This window comes from Wyeomyia smithii, chromosome 1 (assembly GCF_029784165.1).
Source record: "Wyeomyia smithii strain HCP4-BCI-WySm-NY-G18 chromosome 1, ASM2978416v1, whole genome shotgun sequence".
Lineage (NCBI taxonomy): Eukaryota > Metazoa > Arthropoda > Insecta > Diptera > Culicidae > Wyeomyia > Wyeomyia smithii.
In genome coordinates this window covers 36,192,946-36,211,422 of record NC_073694.1, presented here as the reverse complement: position 1 = coordinate 36,211,422, position 18,477 = coordinate 36,192,946, and the positions used below count along the sequence as shown (strand labels likewise).

The 18,477-nt window shown below is 39.9% G+C and overlaps 1 protein-coding gene and 1 long non-coding RNA gene across 4 annotated transcripts; one reads left to right on the top strand and one right to left on the bottom strand.

The window, feature by feature from the left end:
* Window positions 1-1,925: 1,925 nt before the first annotated feature.
* Window positions 1,926-3,568, bottom strand: LOC129718046 (uncharacterized). The gene is made up of 4 exons (XR_008726796.1): window positions 3,485-3,568; window positions 3,298-3,366; window positions 2,438-2,653; window positions 1,926-2,377 (listed from the first exon to the last, which is right to left on the bottom strand). It is a non-coding gene; the product is annotated as an uncharacterized LOC129718046 (long non-coding RNA).
* Window positions 3,569-4,493: 925 nt separating this feature from the next.
* LOC129718043 (adenosylhomocysteinase-like 1) lies at window positions 4,494-18,445 on the top strand. Of its 3 annotated transcripts, none has more exons than XM_055668444.1 (6): window positions 4,494-4,654; window positions 13,059-13,452; window positions 13,514-13,833; window positions 16,479-16,828; window positions 16,924-17,495; window positions 17,558-18,445. In XM_055668444.1, the coding sequence occupies exons 2-6, from the start codon at window positions 13,443-13,445 to the stop codon at window positions 17,683-17,685; spliced, it is 1,380 nt and encodes a 459-aa protein (XP_055524419.1). In that variant the 5' UTR covers window positions 4,494-4,654; window positions 13,059-13,442; the 3' UTR covers window positions 17,686-18,445. The 3 variants fall into 3 exon arrangements, with proteins under 3 accessions (XP_055524419.1, XP_055524420.1, XP_055524421.1); XM_055668445.1 differs by lacking the exon at window positions 4,494-4,654 and adding an exon at window positions 4,841-4,982; XM_055668446.1 differs by lacking the exon at window positions 4,494-4,654 and adding an exon at window positions 12,951-12,973.
* Window positions 18,446-18,477: the final 32 nt, after the last annotated feature.

Below are 18,477 nucleotides of genomic sequence, written 5' to 3'. Positions count from 1 at the left end.
ATTGAGACCTCTGGTCCAGTATATAAAATGATGTGTTTTAGAAATGAAGCCAAACGTCGTGGTTTCAAACAGTATGCTCATATAACGCCGTCACGTAAAAATATTTGCTATACGCTTTGCATAAAAGCATCATTGCAACTTTCTCACAATGTAATCAACAAAACACTTTTTGAATGTGAGGAAAACGAAGAGTTTGAAACACAAGATATTCGATTGCGAAAATATTTTCGTGAACTAGTTCAGCGGCTGTCTTTAAAAACTGACTACAACATTATGCTGTCACGGTGTCTAAATTACAAAGGCACTACATATAAGGCAGGAAATTTCATGGCCATGTTTAAAAATAGTGTAACACTCTTATACGAAATTGAATAAATCTTGTTTTTTGACAATTCATTTTATTTAATTGCCCAAATGTGGTATGTAGGTGACTACAATGAGCATTATCTCGCATATGAAGCACAAAATAGATTAGGATTAGTAGATATTATTAAGATAGATCTGTTTGACAGTCAGCCTGTATCGCTACATCGCATAGAAAACTGTTATATGTTTAGACCTAAGAACAATTACAATGATTAAAACATTTGCTACTGTAATGACCTGGACGATCTTGTTTATATTCACCTCATTGCATCAAATTACCCAGTTTTACGGTACCGCAGCTGCTGGTGCGTTTCCTCTACGTCAATAAACTTTTTCCTAATTCGCAAACCTCAGTTTTCATGTAGATAACTCTCAAATATCACGTAAGCTGTGTATTCTAATTGGGTTGTTTAGCTATTCACGGGTTTTTGATTTTTACATATCAGCTAAAAGAGTATAATTTCCTAAGCATAACGTGTTTTGATAAAATTCTATATTATTGTTCTTCAATTTTTAAATGAAGAATGACAATCGCTCTAAATCGCTTGAATGACAGTTGGTACATGGACGATTTCGAGCGGTTCGAATTCGTGATTTGAAAATTGAATAAAAACGATAATTTTCTTTTGAAATTTAAGTTTGCTTAGTGCATGCAGCTCTTTCAGATGATATAGAAAAATTTATGTAGCTAAACAACTCTATTGCTTGAAATTCACGTAGATTCCATCTTATTATCACGTACAAAGTACAAAGTATGTGAAAATCATGTGGGGTTTTTGCGTTCTGTTTATGCTTTCACCCAAATATCACGTAAAAAAGTACGTGAAAAACAGGTTCTAATTACCTGACCAACACGTAGATGGTTGGTACTAAAGTTGATACTAACACACTGACACATGGTTGGCTTTCGAAAAATCGGCAAAAGTTACGTGAAAAGAAGGTGGATGAGAATCAGTCACCTTTCCACGTAAATTTTACGTGCATTTTTTTTCCAGAGTGCATGATAGAAGAAACTCGTGGAAACCCGGATCACTTACGCGTGCAGCAGAACCCCAATTTTGTTTTCCAATAAATACCGAAACAGCGGAACAGTACACTGAAAACAGTTCTGCAGTCAGAATTACTATATTTTAGGGTTGATTCAAATACCTAAGGGATCATTCAAATAATACATAACGCTCTAGGGGGTGGGGGGGTATTCAGCGGAGCGTTATATTGCATGTGGCAAACATGTAAAATTGCGTTACATGGGGGTGGGTGGGTATTGAAAATTGCCGAATTCCGCGTTATGTAATATTTGAATGGTTCCTAACACCAATTGATTTGTGCAGACTACAACTAATATTTGTTTTAAGAGGAAAGTCGTTGCTTTTACTATAAGATCTACATCAAGGTTTAGTAGTAATAAATACCATGTTTCATAGTACTTTCGATAATTATACCAGGTGTATTTCAACCATGATTCGCGCTTGAATTTAACCCATTTAGCAGTAAACCCAACTGTGTGGTATGGTATTTTCAAGAACATTGAGAATGATATGGTTGAGCACATCGCAGTTATATTAACAGTTTTTCATTTTCTTTTTTATTTTAGTATTAAACGTTCGATTCCAATACATTTTATTCATTTACATAAGCATGATACATACAATGTTTATTTGAACTTTTTCTTCATTCGAAAATAACTGTTTGTGTTGTGTTTAAATTGGAGGTTCATCGAACTGATCAATATTAATTATATGAAACATTTGCTTTTCTTCTTTTACTCTAAATGATACAAAATGACTTGAATATTCTGCTATCTGCCATTACTGACAAGCGAGTAGACAATTAGACTGTCAAAACTTGACCTAGCTCGTATATAGTAACTAACTCTTTGAATTCAATAATGCGCAATAAGGTAAATCGAGGGGCCTTAAATTGATCAGATGTTTGTATAGAATGGGATTTTTGTATTGTTCTACCTCAAGCAATAAATGTGTCCTCTAGATGGTTCAACGTCCACGTCAATCTAAAAACTCAGAGAAAAATTAATATGGCTTATTATACTTTATTCTATAAAGCAGGTTACCAAAAGGTATCCATTTTCGTCGGACAGTCTTGGTCCTTCGGCCAGTATATTTATTCAACAAAAATTAATGTGATAGAACTGTCCAATAATCGGTATCAGTTCGTTGAAATTGTTGTCTTTCCAACAGAAAGTTTTTTTTTTGTGGAAGTGATCATATAGAAGTCCAGAGGAATGCTTTTTTCCTATCGTGCATTCTCGAGAATTATAATGAGGTTCCTGCAATAAAAGATAATAATAGAAATAGAATGATTATGTTAAGAAGTTAACATGTTGAGCTTTTCACGATTAGTTTTGGAGAAAACTGATCAGCGGTATACTGCACAAATTTGATCATATCGACAAGTGAGATGTAGCATTCGTTAGCAATATAATAGTCCACTATGATGTGCGTCAAAAATTTACTGTGCTGCGAGTCCAATCTTCGATGTTTATCATAGTAGTTTCGAACAATCCTTCCTTTTCATTCGTCTCTAGTATGTAATCGAGAATGTTTTGGGTAACCGATATTGATAATGAAAAATTTATAGACCGATCAGAAAAATATTTTCTTTCTGTCCTTCAGCGTCCTCCGGGAATAGTACACTTTCAGGCCATTTTTGTAATTTTCGCTTTCCCATCCACTTCGCTACAGAAAAAATTTCTTGCAACTCAGCTTCATCGATGTTGCACCATGTCTTAAATAAAAAAAAACGTTTACTTTCACGGTAAACGTACCGGAACTATCGATCGTTTAAAGTTGGCAGAATAAACGTTGTTTTTGGAGAAGGATGGCAGCTGTTCGCTAATTAGATTTGCGCTCCAGTCAGCAGCCAAACTATAAAACAAACAGAGAAGTACATGAAGAGTAACCAGGAACTTACCGATTAGGATTGATTTTTTTCTCCATTCATTCCCGAAGAGATCTCGAAACTCACGAATTTCATTATGCTCTGAAAATTGAAAATATGTTTAGATGTATTCGTTCAAAATACATAATTTGAGAGTTATCATGAATCAATGAAGGATACACCGAAATATCGTCAATTATTATTTTCACTTTATTCTCACCTTCGCACATTATCATAAATAACGAAATGACGCAACGAAACAAAAACCGCATCGGTCAACTTGGAAAACATAAATGATATCGGTTACCGTCCGTTACCGGTCTTCTTAGCTGTCAGAAAAAACTGTGGGCCAAATTATCATTGATATGTGCTCATTTTTACTATATGCAATTGGTTACACTGACAAAAATGTGTTTGATTAGAATGCATGATACAATATGTTCTACTGCAGAAAAGTTGTCATTTTCAATACAAAAAGTTGTGAAGAACACAACGACAAAATCGCGGCGGTCATAGTAATTTCAATTGTATTCACTGTATTTGTAACATAATATTTTTTTATAATGACAATTTTCAATAATAGTAGTTATGACAACAGTTTTATGTTTATTGTTACTACAACATTTGTTCCAAAGTAGGGATGGACGAACGGCTCACGAGCCGTTCATATGAACCGGTTCTTAGAATAGAGCGAAAGAACGAATGGCTCACGAAAAAGAGTCACGGTTCTTTGAGCGCCCCAGAACTGATGGGTTCACGCGAACCCGAAGTTTACCGAGAAAACACGAACTGTCAACGCTCGTGAATCATTGTGAACCATGAGCCGTTCATATAAGTCGGTTCGGAATGGTGAGTGAGCGGTTCAGAGCTGCTCTTACAAAAGAACCGTTTCGCCCACCCCTATTTCAAAGTAGGAGAAGTTAAGGGTTTTACAAAAATGAGTATAATTCTACTTTATTTGGAGTAAAATTCAACGAACGTATTTGATTGTCAGACATTTGTGTAACGCATATGAAACCAATGAGCAAGGTAGCCATCATACCAGATAAATCTGAAATTCATCAGATTTCTGATTTTGTGCCAATAAACTTTTAAATTGTTCAGATTTTCGATAAATAGCCTGTTTTAAGACCAATTTTCAAACTTTGGACGAAACATTACAATCTACCATCGTATAGTCATGTGATCTCAACCAAAAAATGAACTCTACTAGATTTTCTTCGAAACGTGCTGGCACCTCTGCCAACGAGACGTCTGATTAGCACTGATCGGATCGGACTATAGTCTGCGAGCCTGTTTGCGAGAGAGAATTCGCAACGCAATCAAAAAGTTTCCTCCGTCTTCTTGTGTAGTGAACAAACGGTGCTTATTTTTGACTGGAATAATAAAGGTAATTGGCTTTCCTTCGAGTATAAATTCGGTCTAAAATGCTCCCCCTTGCCAATCGTTACTGAGTGAAATAAACTTAATGGAGGAGTTGTTAACTATTTGAGTGGTAAAATATGAAACATCGTGTGTGAGGAATGTAATCTGGATCTAACACTAAACTGGAAGGGAAACCATTAGTGGACAACGTCGTTGGCAAAAGCGAAGGCAGCCATCATCAATTGCAATCATTTTGCGGGCAGTTCAGGTCAAAACATCGACTAGTTGAAGAATTGAATTCGTGTAGTAATTGTTAACGTGGGTGGACATAGTGCAAATCAAGGAGAGAAAAAGTACATACTTTTTATCCGCCGATCTCTAGGCAAAAGTGTACAGGCTAAGTACCATCTCTATTGGAATTCACTACGGCTGATTGGCCGATTGCTCAACAGTTCTCATGTACCAAAATTAGACAATATATTTTATCTGTGCTAGTCCTTCGGATATACGCCACGACACTACCGTTGCTGATACGTTGTCAGTGACCTTGACCACATCAGCCACCGTTGGCTAGTATTTTGATATCGATTTCTGATGCATTTAAACACCAGTCACGCAAACATAGGTTTATTTGCATTCTATCTACTGCTTCTAGGTGCATTTAGGTGGCAATGAATTCAAAAAATCAACATTTAAAGACAAAACAGCATTTGTTCATACTGCGAAAAAAGGGAACGGTTACCAGTGAACCCTTCCTGGTGTAGAGTATGAATTAATTTCAATTTAGATAAAAGTAGAGTGTTTTCGATGCGGCTTCACACAGCGACGACTCTAGTTATAGGTCTGTGACAACGCACTTTGTTGCATAACTGCTATTATTCGCAGTGGTGTAGCGGATGGTAATTCTCTTATTTTTCCTCTTGTACTGGCACTGCTGTGAATAACGCGGAAGCAGTCGTTTTCATGCGGTTTGCATCGTGATGACTAACCAACAGAGGATAGTAATTTATCGTTTTTACCTCATGGTAAACTCTAAGCGTGATTTCCATTTATTTTATCTATGTATTGATTTAATTTTTACGAGCTCTAGCTTGATTGATTGTACAATCTCATCTATTCTGCTGAACGCAGAGATCTATATGGATTGAACAGTCTAACAAAATCAACCCTAAACTAGGTCATTGCTTGTCAACGCTATTTTTCGCTTTAATTGCGTGTGTCTACTCTTTTAACCATCCAATTAAAACCGGTTCCACACAACATGCTCCTACATGTGTGTTTTCTTCTCTGCCTTTTCTACCAACATCGCTGGCACTCTATCTCTATTGCTAATAAGTTTCGACTAGTTGACACTCCATAGTCCAGAAACTATAGCCGTCACTTAATATTTCCACCATTCATTCATGTGGTTCCAGCGTGTGCTGATTTTTTTCTACTCCATTCCGCTCCACATGATGGCAGCTTTCAGCGAAAACATCGTGCAAACAATGCCTTCACATGCAGCAGGTGGATAGCGACAGCAAGATAAGGTTTAGAGAGGGCGGTCCGATCGGTGCCAGCGGAAAGCTGACGAAGGTTAACGAATGATACACGTGCCATATACATTTTAAAGCCACCGCAGGGTTGGCTAGGAGGATTAAGGTGTCGCACCGGTCCGATGCGCACCATCACGTGTATGTTCCGGTGCCTTCGTTGCGAAGGCAACGTTTGTTTCAGTTTTGAAGACAGAGCCGTTCGTACTGGGCCGAGAGATCGTGCAATTGGTTCAAACCTAATGCAACGTGCTATCAGATGTGTACAAACTTTTTTTTTATTTCTAGGTACCAAAATATTTTCATATCTAGTTCACGGGAATTTAGGTGACCAAGATTTTATTTTGAAATTATTATTGATGTCATTAATCAGGTATTTGAGGTTGTTTTCAGTAAATCTGAATTTGTCTTCAGTACGATTGATATCTGCGTTCTGTTTTCATTTCGGACAATTATATTTTAAATCTCTTTCTCTTATATTTTCCTCGCCCCCTGCTAAGATATTCCAACGCTTATCAATATATTTGACTAACAGTTTTAATTTGTTGATTCGGTAAACATACGATTACGATATACATATAAGATTTGAATGCCCAAAGAGTGTTGTAGAGTTAATCTTCTAGAAAAATGGTTTGATATGAACAATAATAGTTCCGTTACACTATGTAAAAAATTGGAAGGTGAGAAAAAAACGCTGTCACTAAGAGCAAATCATTAGCACAGTAAGCATGGAAATTTGACACGTGACTCAATGTCGTGCTCCTCTAGCCTAGCCATAAGAAAACTAAAACACAACAACAACAACAATGTCTTAGCTATCTTGTGTTGATTACAGGATTTTCAATATCAAAGGTCACGAAGCTATAGAGTTTAGAAATTGAATTTACTTTCTAAATACTATCATAGTATAATATTCACCATGCTTCCACTAACGAATACGTTTTGAACACATGAACGAAAGAGTATAAAGATAAGATTTCTCCTGCAATTTGAGGACGTTCAAGATGACTACCTTGTGGAACGCCAGATTTCACTTAACGGAGACGAAACATGGTCACCAATTTTGACTAATAGCCGCCAATAATCAAAATGGTATACTGATGTTTACTACATATTGTATAATATATGATAAAGAATGCAGGATGGTCAAAAAATAACCGATTTCTAAATGTTTTTTTTTTTTACAAAAAAAAAATGCCTGCGGTCGCTACAACCCATTTCTTATACCACTTTATATTGTTTTGCGTTTTACGCACGGCTTGATTATTTTACTCCAACTTTTTCATAGTAAACTCCTGGCTTCTGTAAACATTTCTTAACGACAAGTCGCGCCTTGCATCGCTGAAACATTCCAGAGTTCTATGCTAACGAGCGGGTCGCAGTCCTGTGGAACATTATCCTTAAGAAAACGGTAAGAAAGAGAACCACCACTTTGATAATCATCATACCTGGATACGTGCGCTCTCGATCGCGTGCGCCTTAACGGGGCTTCCTAACCCTCAGGCACATGAGCTTGTCCAGTTTACATCTCTAGCAGTTAGTATCGAACGCCTTAGACTAAACTTCCGCTTCATACCTGCGTATAGATGTAGTCACGCTGGCAAGCATTTTGCGCTTGCTGTCATATATCGCTGAGCTATCATTCATCATGCGCGATAATGCCCTCTTGCAGGCGTATTCAACGTGGCTCCCAAAGGTGAGGTTGTCGTCGATCATCACTCTTAGGAGTTTCCACTTTGAGGCTATAGTGCATTCACCGGCACTAATTTTCGGCTCCTACTCCGATTTTCGCTTGTTTACCACAATCACCTCCGTCTTGTGGTGCGCTAGCTTCAGTTTTATGGAGTGCATCCAGTCTGCTGCGGTTTAAAGTACAGCTTTCAACTCTACCTCTTATAAAGCATCGCCATAGACTTCTAGAGTTATGTCGTCCGCAAAGCCGGGTGGGAGCTTTAGTTTCAACACGCCATATATAACATTCCACAGCATCTGCGGTGTCTGGGACGCATTCCAGACCCTCGACTGTAATGTAAACGAGTGTACGTTTCTGGAAGTATTTTTTGCTTTATATATCTGGTGGTTTTAACCCTTAGGGTCATTCGCCACTCGTTTCTGGAAGTATTCCAAGATCTTATACAGCAACTTAAAGCGAGAGCTATAAAGTTCCAACTGGCGCTATTAAACGCGTTTTTCATGTCGAGAGTTGGAGTGCTATCTCGACTGTCTTAGTGACAGAGAGAATAGCATCCACCGTAGACCTTCCCCTTCAAAAACCAAACGGGCTGCTTGATAGACCGTTTTCATCTTCGGTGGATCCTACGAGTCTATTAAGGATAATCCTCAGGCATCTTACCCGCTGTGTCTAGCAGATTGATTGGTTTATATGCCCACGGGTCACCTAGTGGGAATTCCGTCTAGTCCTGACGCCTTGCTTATTTTCAAAAAAGTTGTGATATCAAAGAGTTCCTCATTTGTAACCCTTACCGACTCCTCAATCTATGTACGGCTCACGTTACTCACAGTTTGTGGTGGTTCGCCAACCGGAGGCCAAGGACTCGGATCGTGGCGTGGGAATAGTCCCTCAATGATCCGCGCTAACATCGATGGTGATTGGTCGGCCGGTGCCGACTCTCCTCTAGTCTTAGCCGTTACGATCCCTTAGACGTCACCCCACGAATTCGTGTTGGCACTAGCGCATAGTCTGTCAAAGCAGGCTCTTTTGCTTGCTTTAATTGCGCTTTTGACGCTCCTATATAGCAATTGGTTGATCAACACTCGGGTAAGACTTCCTACCTTCATGTTCTCTTCTAATTGCTTCCCCATATACATCGGCATCAAAGTGTGATGTCTTCCAGCCGTGGTTGGTTGGAGTATTGGCTCTATTGATCTACATGATGGCGCACCGAATTGTGGTTATTAGTATAACTATCGTCTACTCTCCAGTTCGTGCTAAACTCCGGGCTGCAGAACGTCACATCAATGATCGACTCCCCACCGTTTCTGCTGTAGGTGCATTTATCACCAATGTTTGCCAGATCCAAGTTGAGCTTCGCTAAAGTTTCCAACAGGATCTGGTTTCTCGGGTTTGTACAGCGACTTTACCACTTGACAACCCAAGCGTTAAAGTCGCCTGCGACAACTGACGACGTTCGGCACTTGGTCGATCATCTGGGTGAACCTTTCGATAGACCAACGCGGCGGAGCCTAGCAACTGCAGTAGAATACTCCGTCCACTTTGGAAGCTACTTACCCCTCTTTCGAGGTAGACATAATTTTCTGGGCCGGAAACCTGCCTGTCGTCCATATAACCGGTTTGCCAGAGCCGTCCGATATCCAGTTACCGTTTCCGTATGGGATGCGGTAAGGTTCCGATATGATGCCAATGTCAGACTGCGACTCGCATGCTGTTTGGTATAGTAGTGGTTCAGGTTTAATTGAATCACCCTCACGTCTGAGGTTCAGTAACCGGCTTGCTTGCCGGGCACTTGAGACCCTCCATGGTGTGTTTATCGTCCCGTTTGCCGGTACATACAAAAGCACGCGGCTTATTGGGGTGTTTTCACGCTTGTCTCGTTTTTCCGCTTTGTGTTTACCCGGAGCTCCATCCTTCTCTAGGGGCAGCTATGACGCTTCTAACCAGCGTAAAAAAGAGCATCTGGTCCTAAGTTCATTTGATGTTGAAAACATTTTCGTTACCCTGTTGAGAACCGCTGATTTAGATCATTACGTTGACCTTGTTTATAAGATTTTCTATCGCGGCGTGCATACTGATGTTCGTACGCATTATGATAGTGTTTTGTGTATCCGTTCTCAAGTGGTTCCTGCTTTTCCGCTCCTGCATCTCAAACAGATCAAGTATCACTCTATGGCGTTCGTATTGCTACAAGAGTTGCGGCAATTGGTGATGTCACTTCGTCTATATTTACTGCTCTACACCATCAGCTTATTAGGCTGCCTCCTGCTGAAAAAAAGGGTTGCTGGATTCTCGTGGAGTATTTCGATGCCATTCTATTCGATCTTCGCATCGGACATCATGATGCTGCATTGGTCACTTTGGCCCTTATGGCCTCGTTTTTCTGCATATCGATCTACGTTCAGAGCGCTTCGAAGGAGACTGTCCGTCTCGATCCAAATGGCCTATCGAGCGTTGTTTCTGTTCACGTTCTTGAGCGTTCTGTTGATGATTATCGTGCCGTTTACGCTAGTGTGATGCCATTGGATCACCTCCGACCATCTGTGGCTAATCAACTAAGTCGTTAAGAAAGAAAGGCCAAGCATGATGACAACATTGACCCGTTGGCTTCCATCGAAGACCACTGAAAGGGATTACGCTAAAAAGTTTATCACTCTGCCGAACTGGTTCCGAAGAAATCTAGTCTCATTCTGAACAGGGAGTGTTTGTCGGCCTTAGCACGTGTTAGAAAGATGACCTTCTGGGCTAATAGATCGCCTTTTACTAAAGCTTGTTGAGACAACGCAGAAACTGCGGAAACGGATGCGAGACTGGACGGAGAAAATAATAGAAAATTTTTCACTGATCTTTAGAAATATCTGGCGGGTTAGCGGATTAATCGCACCTTCTATTATCTGAAAGAAGAAGTAAGCAGTTACAACGAGTTGAAGCAGGACTATTTAGGGAATTCTTCTCCGTTAGTATACTAGTTCTACCAAGAATTACTACGGACTTAATACCCGATCTTCACCAAGGTTACCCGTATCCCCTTCGCACTCGAATAGGTTAAGATAAGGAGGTTTTCCTACTCATAGGTGTCAAGTCGCAGCGGGGTCTTGATTGACTTATCCAACTTAAGAATTAACCTGCATTTTTGAAACAATTTACCCATATATTCAAAGATGCAACTGCCCCGCCAAATATTTTGGCTTGAAAAGTTGCTTCGCTGAGCAAAAGATTTGGGAGCCTCTGATTTAAGACTTGATTCAGGTCGTTGATTCGTTCGTTTTTCTGAAGGTCACTTTTCTTTTTCACGAAGCTGCACAACTGTTAATTTAGAAACTTTGTATGTTCTTTTGTTAATTACCCCCGAGCCTAATTCACGAATATTACGTTGAAGATTAGCGATAGTTGCAGGAAGCTCAGTAATTTTGTTTTAATTTTTTTGGTCTCTACACTTTTCCAATCGATTCCATGCTCTCTATAACATCGTCGGTGAATAGATGATTGCTCTGGGCGCCATTATCCTACAGACTGGTTGAAATTACAGCATCTACCTCTTAGATACTTTGCCACAGCATTTTAGTATCAAATGTATCGGTTCCCATAAAAGTCGTTGACTGTCTGAAGGTCTGTAACGAGCCTCTGCTTATTGTACTCTAAATGGCCGAAAAAAAAAATGCGAGACGCATACAGAATCCAGATTTCTTCCGTTACTTGGCATTTCATGTTCATTTGAAGAAGGGCTGTCTTCGTTTATTTTTAAAAGTTTCCTTATAAGTTCTTTTTGAGCGGTTCACTTGAAGTGAATTTCTCGGAGACGGTGTTTCGTTTTTTCGACGGTACTCTTCCACATTTTGTCAGTACGTACCTGTTTTTACTATAGTTTTCTTCTAGTATAATCACGATAGATATTTTCGAAATCATGCAGCTAAGAATGTCTTGAGCATACATAAAGGACCTTCATATCTATTTCAACGGCACAAAATTTCAGCCATTGTTTCTATATTGTCCGTTCCTTCGGAAAACAATGAAAACTGCTACTTTTTCCAGCACACAACAGGGGACTGCACACTTGGGCATTCCAAAATACCTTGAGTTTTGCAACTAAATAGTCGAAATTTCTCAATCACCACGCTACAACAATGCAGAAAAACGAAACTAAAATATTGGTTTGACGCGGCATCTTTCCTAGCAACGGTAGTGTAAATAAAATCATAGTATACTGAATACGCTAAACTTCTGGTTTTGGGAAAGATAGAAATTATACCCACCAGTGCAAGGAGATATGTAAACAAGCTTTTTTTTTGAATAGGTAACATCGATTTTTCATGATAGGTAATTAGATTTTGATTTTGAAAATTTTATATTGGTATTTCAAATATGACCGAAGGTAGCACATTTCCTCAAAATAAAAAAAAAAGTGGTAAGCGAGTATGAATTTTTCTCATGGAAGTAAGCCACAATTTTTCCTCTTCAAAGTCTAGACATACCTAGCACGTCAAACTGCAAATTGAAATCGAGAAGTGTGCCACATGATTGCAATATACCATTAAGTTGATGTGTCATGCCTTCTGTAACACGATTGTTTCCTGCATAACCACTAAAATTTTCTGTGTCAATCAGAAAGTGCTGATAACTTGTCGGGTATCATATTAGCAAACACTGATTCAGTTTTCTATTCTTTTCTATAACAGGAAGCTTTATTCATCAGATAATGTCCATATAATGTTCAGAATCATATCGTAGACAAGTAATAGGCTTTCGTTTATATTTTATTCAAAAGCCATAGACAGATAATAGCACTGGCTTATGTGTTGCCAACGTCCGAACTCCAAAAGCGTTTTATTCTATCCCAATCATAACACGTTATAGCTCATAATTCGACGCACAGCCAAGCTACAGCAACATTGGTTGCATTGTAATCGGAGACTCTTTCTCTGCAGTGAAGCTTACAAAATTTTCTAAATTGGCTTCAATTAAGCCGTCCCATCTCCCTGCTGCTCGCCAGCTACCATCGATCAATGATCGTTCAGTTTCATTAATCTGCGGGCGATTGCGCTATTGGGCAGATTCGGTTGGTTCGAATAAGTTCACATCGGAGTGTAGTACCTCGGTGGAATCTTCCAAATTAAAAATGGTATCTTAGATAACACAGCAACTGCTATTAAAATGACAAATATTGTAATTCACCGTTGTCTACTTTCTTTGCTTCTTTTTTCTAGTATCGGGCAAATTAGGACGGCAAAGCACACTCGTACGGCAGTTTGGACGTCATTCGATGGGTGACTATTTGGCAATTATCGTTGGAGATATTAGTAAAAAAGGTCTGACAATAGCAGCAGCGGCGGCACTCAGTCGTTATGCAATAGGCGAAGGCATCGCCAGCGGTTATCGTGATTTGTAAGCAAAGCACTGCTATTGAAATCTTCTTCAATACACGCGACCACGACAAGCGATCTAGTAGCGGATACGTTCGTCGGTCCAGAGCACTGTGTGGGGTTGGAGCTGATATCGCGAAGCGCGACAAATAGAACTTATTTTCTGCTTCCAGTGCAGAATTTGCCGTTTAGCTTCAGTCAGTCAGTCTTTATCAATCCGTCGTCAAGATGAGTATGAGTAAGTGGAACTAATAAGATTTTGGGTTTTGTAGCCAATCATATGGATTACTCTTTTGTAGGTTCATATACCGAGAGTAGCTCCGAAGAGGACGATCTGTCCCCTCGGGACAAGGTGCAGCAAAACTCCAAAGGGCAGTCGGATTTTTGCGTGCGCAACATAAAGCAGCACTCGTTTGGTCGACATGAGATCGAAATTGCCGAACAGGAAATGCCCGGTATTTTGGCTCTCCGCAAGCAAGCCCTCGAGGATAAGCCGCTTAAGGGGGCGAACATAGTCGGCTGTACGCACATCAACGCACAAACCGCCGTACTGATCGAAACGCTCATATGTCTTGGGGCCAATGTCAGATGGGCCGCCTGCAACATCTACTCGACACAGGTACGTACGTAGGTAGCGCATTAATTCCAATAGATTGGCATTGCCACTGAACAAGCAGAAGAAAAGGTTTCTTATCGAAAAGCCCCGAGAGAAGATAACGCGCCTCAAGGGAAAGTGTAATATCGTGTTTGGCGTTGAGTGCTGTCCGTCGTTGACAAACGAGCGCTAGGCGTCACTTACAGTTAGTAATTGTTTCGTATGACCTTAATTTGTAGGATACTGAGCAAAAATTACGAGTAGTTTTGAGTAGATACAACATGCACTATAAATTGCTAATTTATAGAACTTGCTTTGGCGTACGACGCGACACCTTGAGAATAATGGGTTTTCTTTTCTTTTGTAGCACAAAGCAAAATGTTCGCTGTCACGTGTTCAGTACTGATTTTTCTAGTACTGTAGCGTCATTGAAATGGAGTGATTTTAATTATACCTAAGAACAATTTCAAAGCATATTTTTCTCTAATGCAGCCTACGTCTACTTCACACAGGCTCTAGTGCTAATTTTACATAAAGCTCAAATCAAATTGACTAATTCAATATCAGCTCTCATATCGAAGAACATATAACAACCGAATTGTTTAACACGGTGGAGCTACTAGAAACTTATCAAAATGACGTCAAACAACGTTTTTTTAAACACCAACTCTGATAAATTGGCACAAACACAAACAGAACCGTTTTGGGGCTACTATTTTGCAACTTGGTAAAAATTGAAAACTTCTTGTTGAGGTCCGACAAATAATGTAGTAGAGACGAGAAACAATTTGGATTTGGTGAAAAACTTCCGCTTGTTGTTCCATGGGGGTAAATAGGTTGAATTTGCACGATTCCCGCTACTACGTTGTTTCGAACAAAGTGATGTTTATTGCCGATATGCTTGACACGTTTTGACACTAAGTATTGTGCCAGCCCAATACATACACTGTTGTGAGGTAGGAACTGGCCCTTCAGGTTAGCAGTTGAGGTCGGCAAGTAATCCGTTTAGAAATACAGCTTGATTAGAAATTTAGAAGATGTCCATACCGTGGGTTTGTTTTAGGCTTCCCCATGATGAAGCTAGTGTGCAAACATCTGTTCTGACAGTAGTTTGGAAACTTTTTCGACTTTTAATTTTTTACTGCTGTATGGACCCATCATCGCGACTAGATGTATTGATCTTCTGTGATATCGCTCGGGTGTTTGTTGTATTCCGTACTTATATTATTAGGAATACACGCGCCTTTACGCCTACTACTCTGAGCTTCGCTGTCTCCGGTCAATATCATCGCGAGTTACAATCACCGGAGGAGCAGTAATGTAAGAGTGATAATGTAAGAGTGACCCACAGTTGCTCGAGCGTGTTGCTTATTGGAGCTGGGTCTCAGCGGCAGCAGTTCCTGTTCACTTCTTAGTTGGAGTTAGCTTTTTTGACGAGACATAAGTAAGAATACGATTCATGAAGAAAACGGTTTTTTGGGGGCGAATTTTCCCCACATGGGCTTTTGCCTCCGTTACAATTTAGCGGTGCGACAAAAAACCGATATTTTCATTTTTTTCTAAGTGTACTAACAAACTTTATGAGTTTCTAATCATAAATCCTTTGAACTTTGATCTTTGCCGCAGAAATAGGATGCCTATGGCATGTAGCTTTTAAGGTATCTAAAAAAACTAAAATTTGTCATGTCTCCATTAGCGCACGAAAGCGCAACCTGAAACTCTCAGGGCTGAAAGAATATTAAACTAGGTGTCTGCAGACAAATTTCAGCCCGGAACTCCTTGGAGCTTTTCTTCTGTGAGTAATTTTGTAAAACTCTACAAAATTAGGAATAAACGTGCTATTTTGTTTGCAATATTATGCCCAATGTCTACGGAGATTTTTTGTCCATTTGTCCAAAAAAATCAATATCTCATACACGATGCATTCTTGAATAGTTGTGACTTTGGAAGACTTTCATATTATTGGCTAATGAACAACTTTGTAGAAGAAACCATCCTTCTAAATTGAAAAAATGAAGACAAAAAAAATTAGTACTAATTTAGTACTCGTTCAGTACAAATATTTTCATACAAAAATATTCCTTGATTGTTCTAATAAACATTGGCGAAATCACTATCTCAAAAAACCAACACGATCCGGAGTTATTAATTTTGTTCCGCTAGATTTCATTCCTGGATCACTGTGCACTGTGCAGTGTCATTATCACGAAAAAATCAAAGATACTTGTTCACAATAAAACTCACCATAAGTGACTTCACAATCCGCTTCTTCGATGTTTACTCCGTCCGCTCCAGACGTCGGTGATCGCATTTAAATTCTTCGCAGCTTGCAGAAAAGATAGTAGTAATGAACTGTTATTTTTTAGTTGAAATTTACGTCTTGCTTGGACGAAATAGAAACGAATAGGAGAAATTTTTCGTGAGCTCAACACCCTCAAAACTTGCTGTCAGGTGGGGAAAAGTCTGCGGTTGCGTTGTTTTTAACTCTTCTCCAATTATTTTTTATAGTTTCTTTTATAAATGGAAGTTCCATTGATCAGCTTCCGGTATAAAGAAATCAATACCGATCAATGAACTCTTCATAATTATAGTCTTTCCTGAATGACGAATTGTAAGGTCCGAGGGTTACTTACAATGCATCCTAATTCTGCAATGGCTTTTTCTTTTAGAACGAGGTTGCCGCGGCACTGGCGGAAAGTGGCGTCCCCATCTTTGCCTGGCGTGGTGAAATCGAGGAGGATTTCTGGTGGTGTATCGATAAATGTGTCCATGCGGAAAACTGGCAACCGAACATGATCCTGGACGATGGCGGTGATGCTACGCATCTGATGCTGAAAAAATATCCCGTCATGTTCAAGATGATCAAGGGAATTGTGGACGAAAGTGTGACGGGAGTACACCGACTGTACCAGCTGTCGAAGACGGGCAAACTGACCGTACCGGCCATGAACGTGAAGGATGCCATCACCAAGACCAAGTTCGACAGTCTGTATAGCTGTAAGGAGTCGGTCATTGATAGGTATACTGAATTACTGACTTATTTTCGAGCTGTTGGCTCAGAAAATTCTACTGGGAAAGTTGAGCAAATTTAATATCATGAACTTTCTTTTCCAGTTTGAAGAGAGCCACCGATATCATGATTGGTGGCAAGCAAGTGGTTCTTTGCGGCTACGGCGAGGTGGGCAAAGGATGTGCCCAAGCCCTAAAGGGATTGGGTTGCATCGTGTACGTTACTGAGATCGATCCGATCTGTGCCCTCCAAGCCTGCATGGATGGTTTCCGTGTGGTCAAGCTGAACGAGGTGATAAGGACCGTTGACGTCGTGATCACGTGCACTGGTAACAAAAATGTGGTGACCCGTGAGCACATGGACAAGATGAAGAATGGGTGCATCGTGTGCAACATGGGCCATTCCAACACGGAAATCGACGTCAACAGTCTGCGAACTTCGGAACTGCAGTGGGAGAAGATGCGTTCCCAAGTAGATCACATCATTTGGCCTGGCCCAGACGGGAAGCGGATCATCCTGCTAGCCGAAGGACGTCTCGTGAATTTATCTTGCTCAAGTGTTTCCTCGTTCGTGGCTTCTATCACAGCGGCCACCCAAGCATTGGCTCTAATAGAACTATTCAACGCACCGTCCGGTCGCTACAAGGCGGACGTGTATCTGTTGCCGAAAAAGATGGGTAAGTGATAGCATTTTGTGTTCGAGCACGATAAATTAATGCTTGCAAACTTTCCCCAACAGATGAATATGTTGCCAGCCTCCATCTGCCAACGCTGGATGCCCACTTGACGGAATTGACAGACGAGCAGGCTCGTTACATGGGTCTGAACAAGGCGGGTCCATTCAAGCCCAATTACTACAGGTATTAGTATGCTGATGCAACCGAGAAGAATTTAGCCGGCCGACATTCCGACCGAATGTCAACTAGTATATTTCATTTCGCCATACCACCACTAAACGCGCGGTTGATTGTGTCGAAAAGAGAAAAGTTAATTTAAACAAACACAGGAAAAAAACAGCAAAAATAATTAATTTACCCATTAAAGGAAACATGTTAGTTGATAGGCATCGTAGAAAATTGTAGACTATTAGAGCGTGTAGAAATGCCGCAGCAGTAAATTGAAACGAAACTCTTCCGCTTCCACTACTATGCAAAGAAAACGGCACGGCCATGTTATATACTGCATATTATATAGAAATTTCGTTAGAATCGTCACAAAGCGGTGCGGCGTACCGGGACTAACCTATCCGATGCAACGGAGTCAATTCAAATACCACGTTTTGCGTCAAATCGAACAGGCAGAAGAACCGCTTTCTCACTCTATCAAATCGTCCGTATTGGTACGAGAAGCAAGCACTAGTATTCTAAGTTTTATTGATTGATTTATTTTTAAACTATAAAAGCATTTGGTTGTAAACAATTAAGGCATCATAATTACACTGTAAGAGTAAAGTTTACATCTGTTTCCAGTTTACAGGTACTATTATACTTACCTATATTTACTTTATGATTTTCCAAGAAGTTCTTGTCTTCTGTAAACTAAATTCGGATCAGGTCGAAAACGAACCAGCGAATGGCGAGCGATTGATAAGCAAAAGTTTAGGAATAAAAGGAAACTTCTTTTGGAACCGATCGCCAATCAATGAGGATGGTGATAATT

Bases quoted from the DNA above. Each gene is read 5' to 3' on its own strand.
- LOC129718043 (XM_055668444.1), top strand. The intron at 16,829-16,923 runs GTATACTGAATT...TTTCTTTTCCAG, and splicing joins AAGGAGTCGGTCATTGATAG to TTTGAAGAGAGCCACCGATA. The intron at 17,496-17,557 runs GTAAGTGATAGC...TTTCCCCAACAG, and splicing joins TCTGTTGCCGAAAAAGATGG to ATGAATATGTTGCCAGCCTC.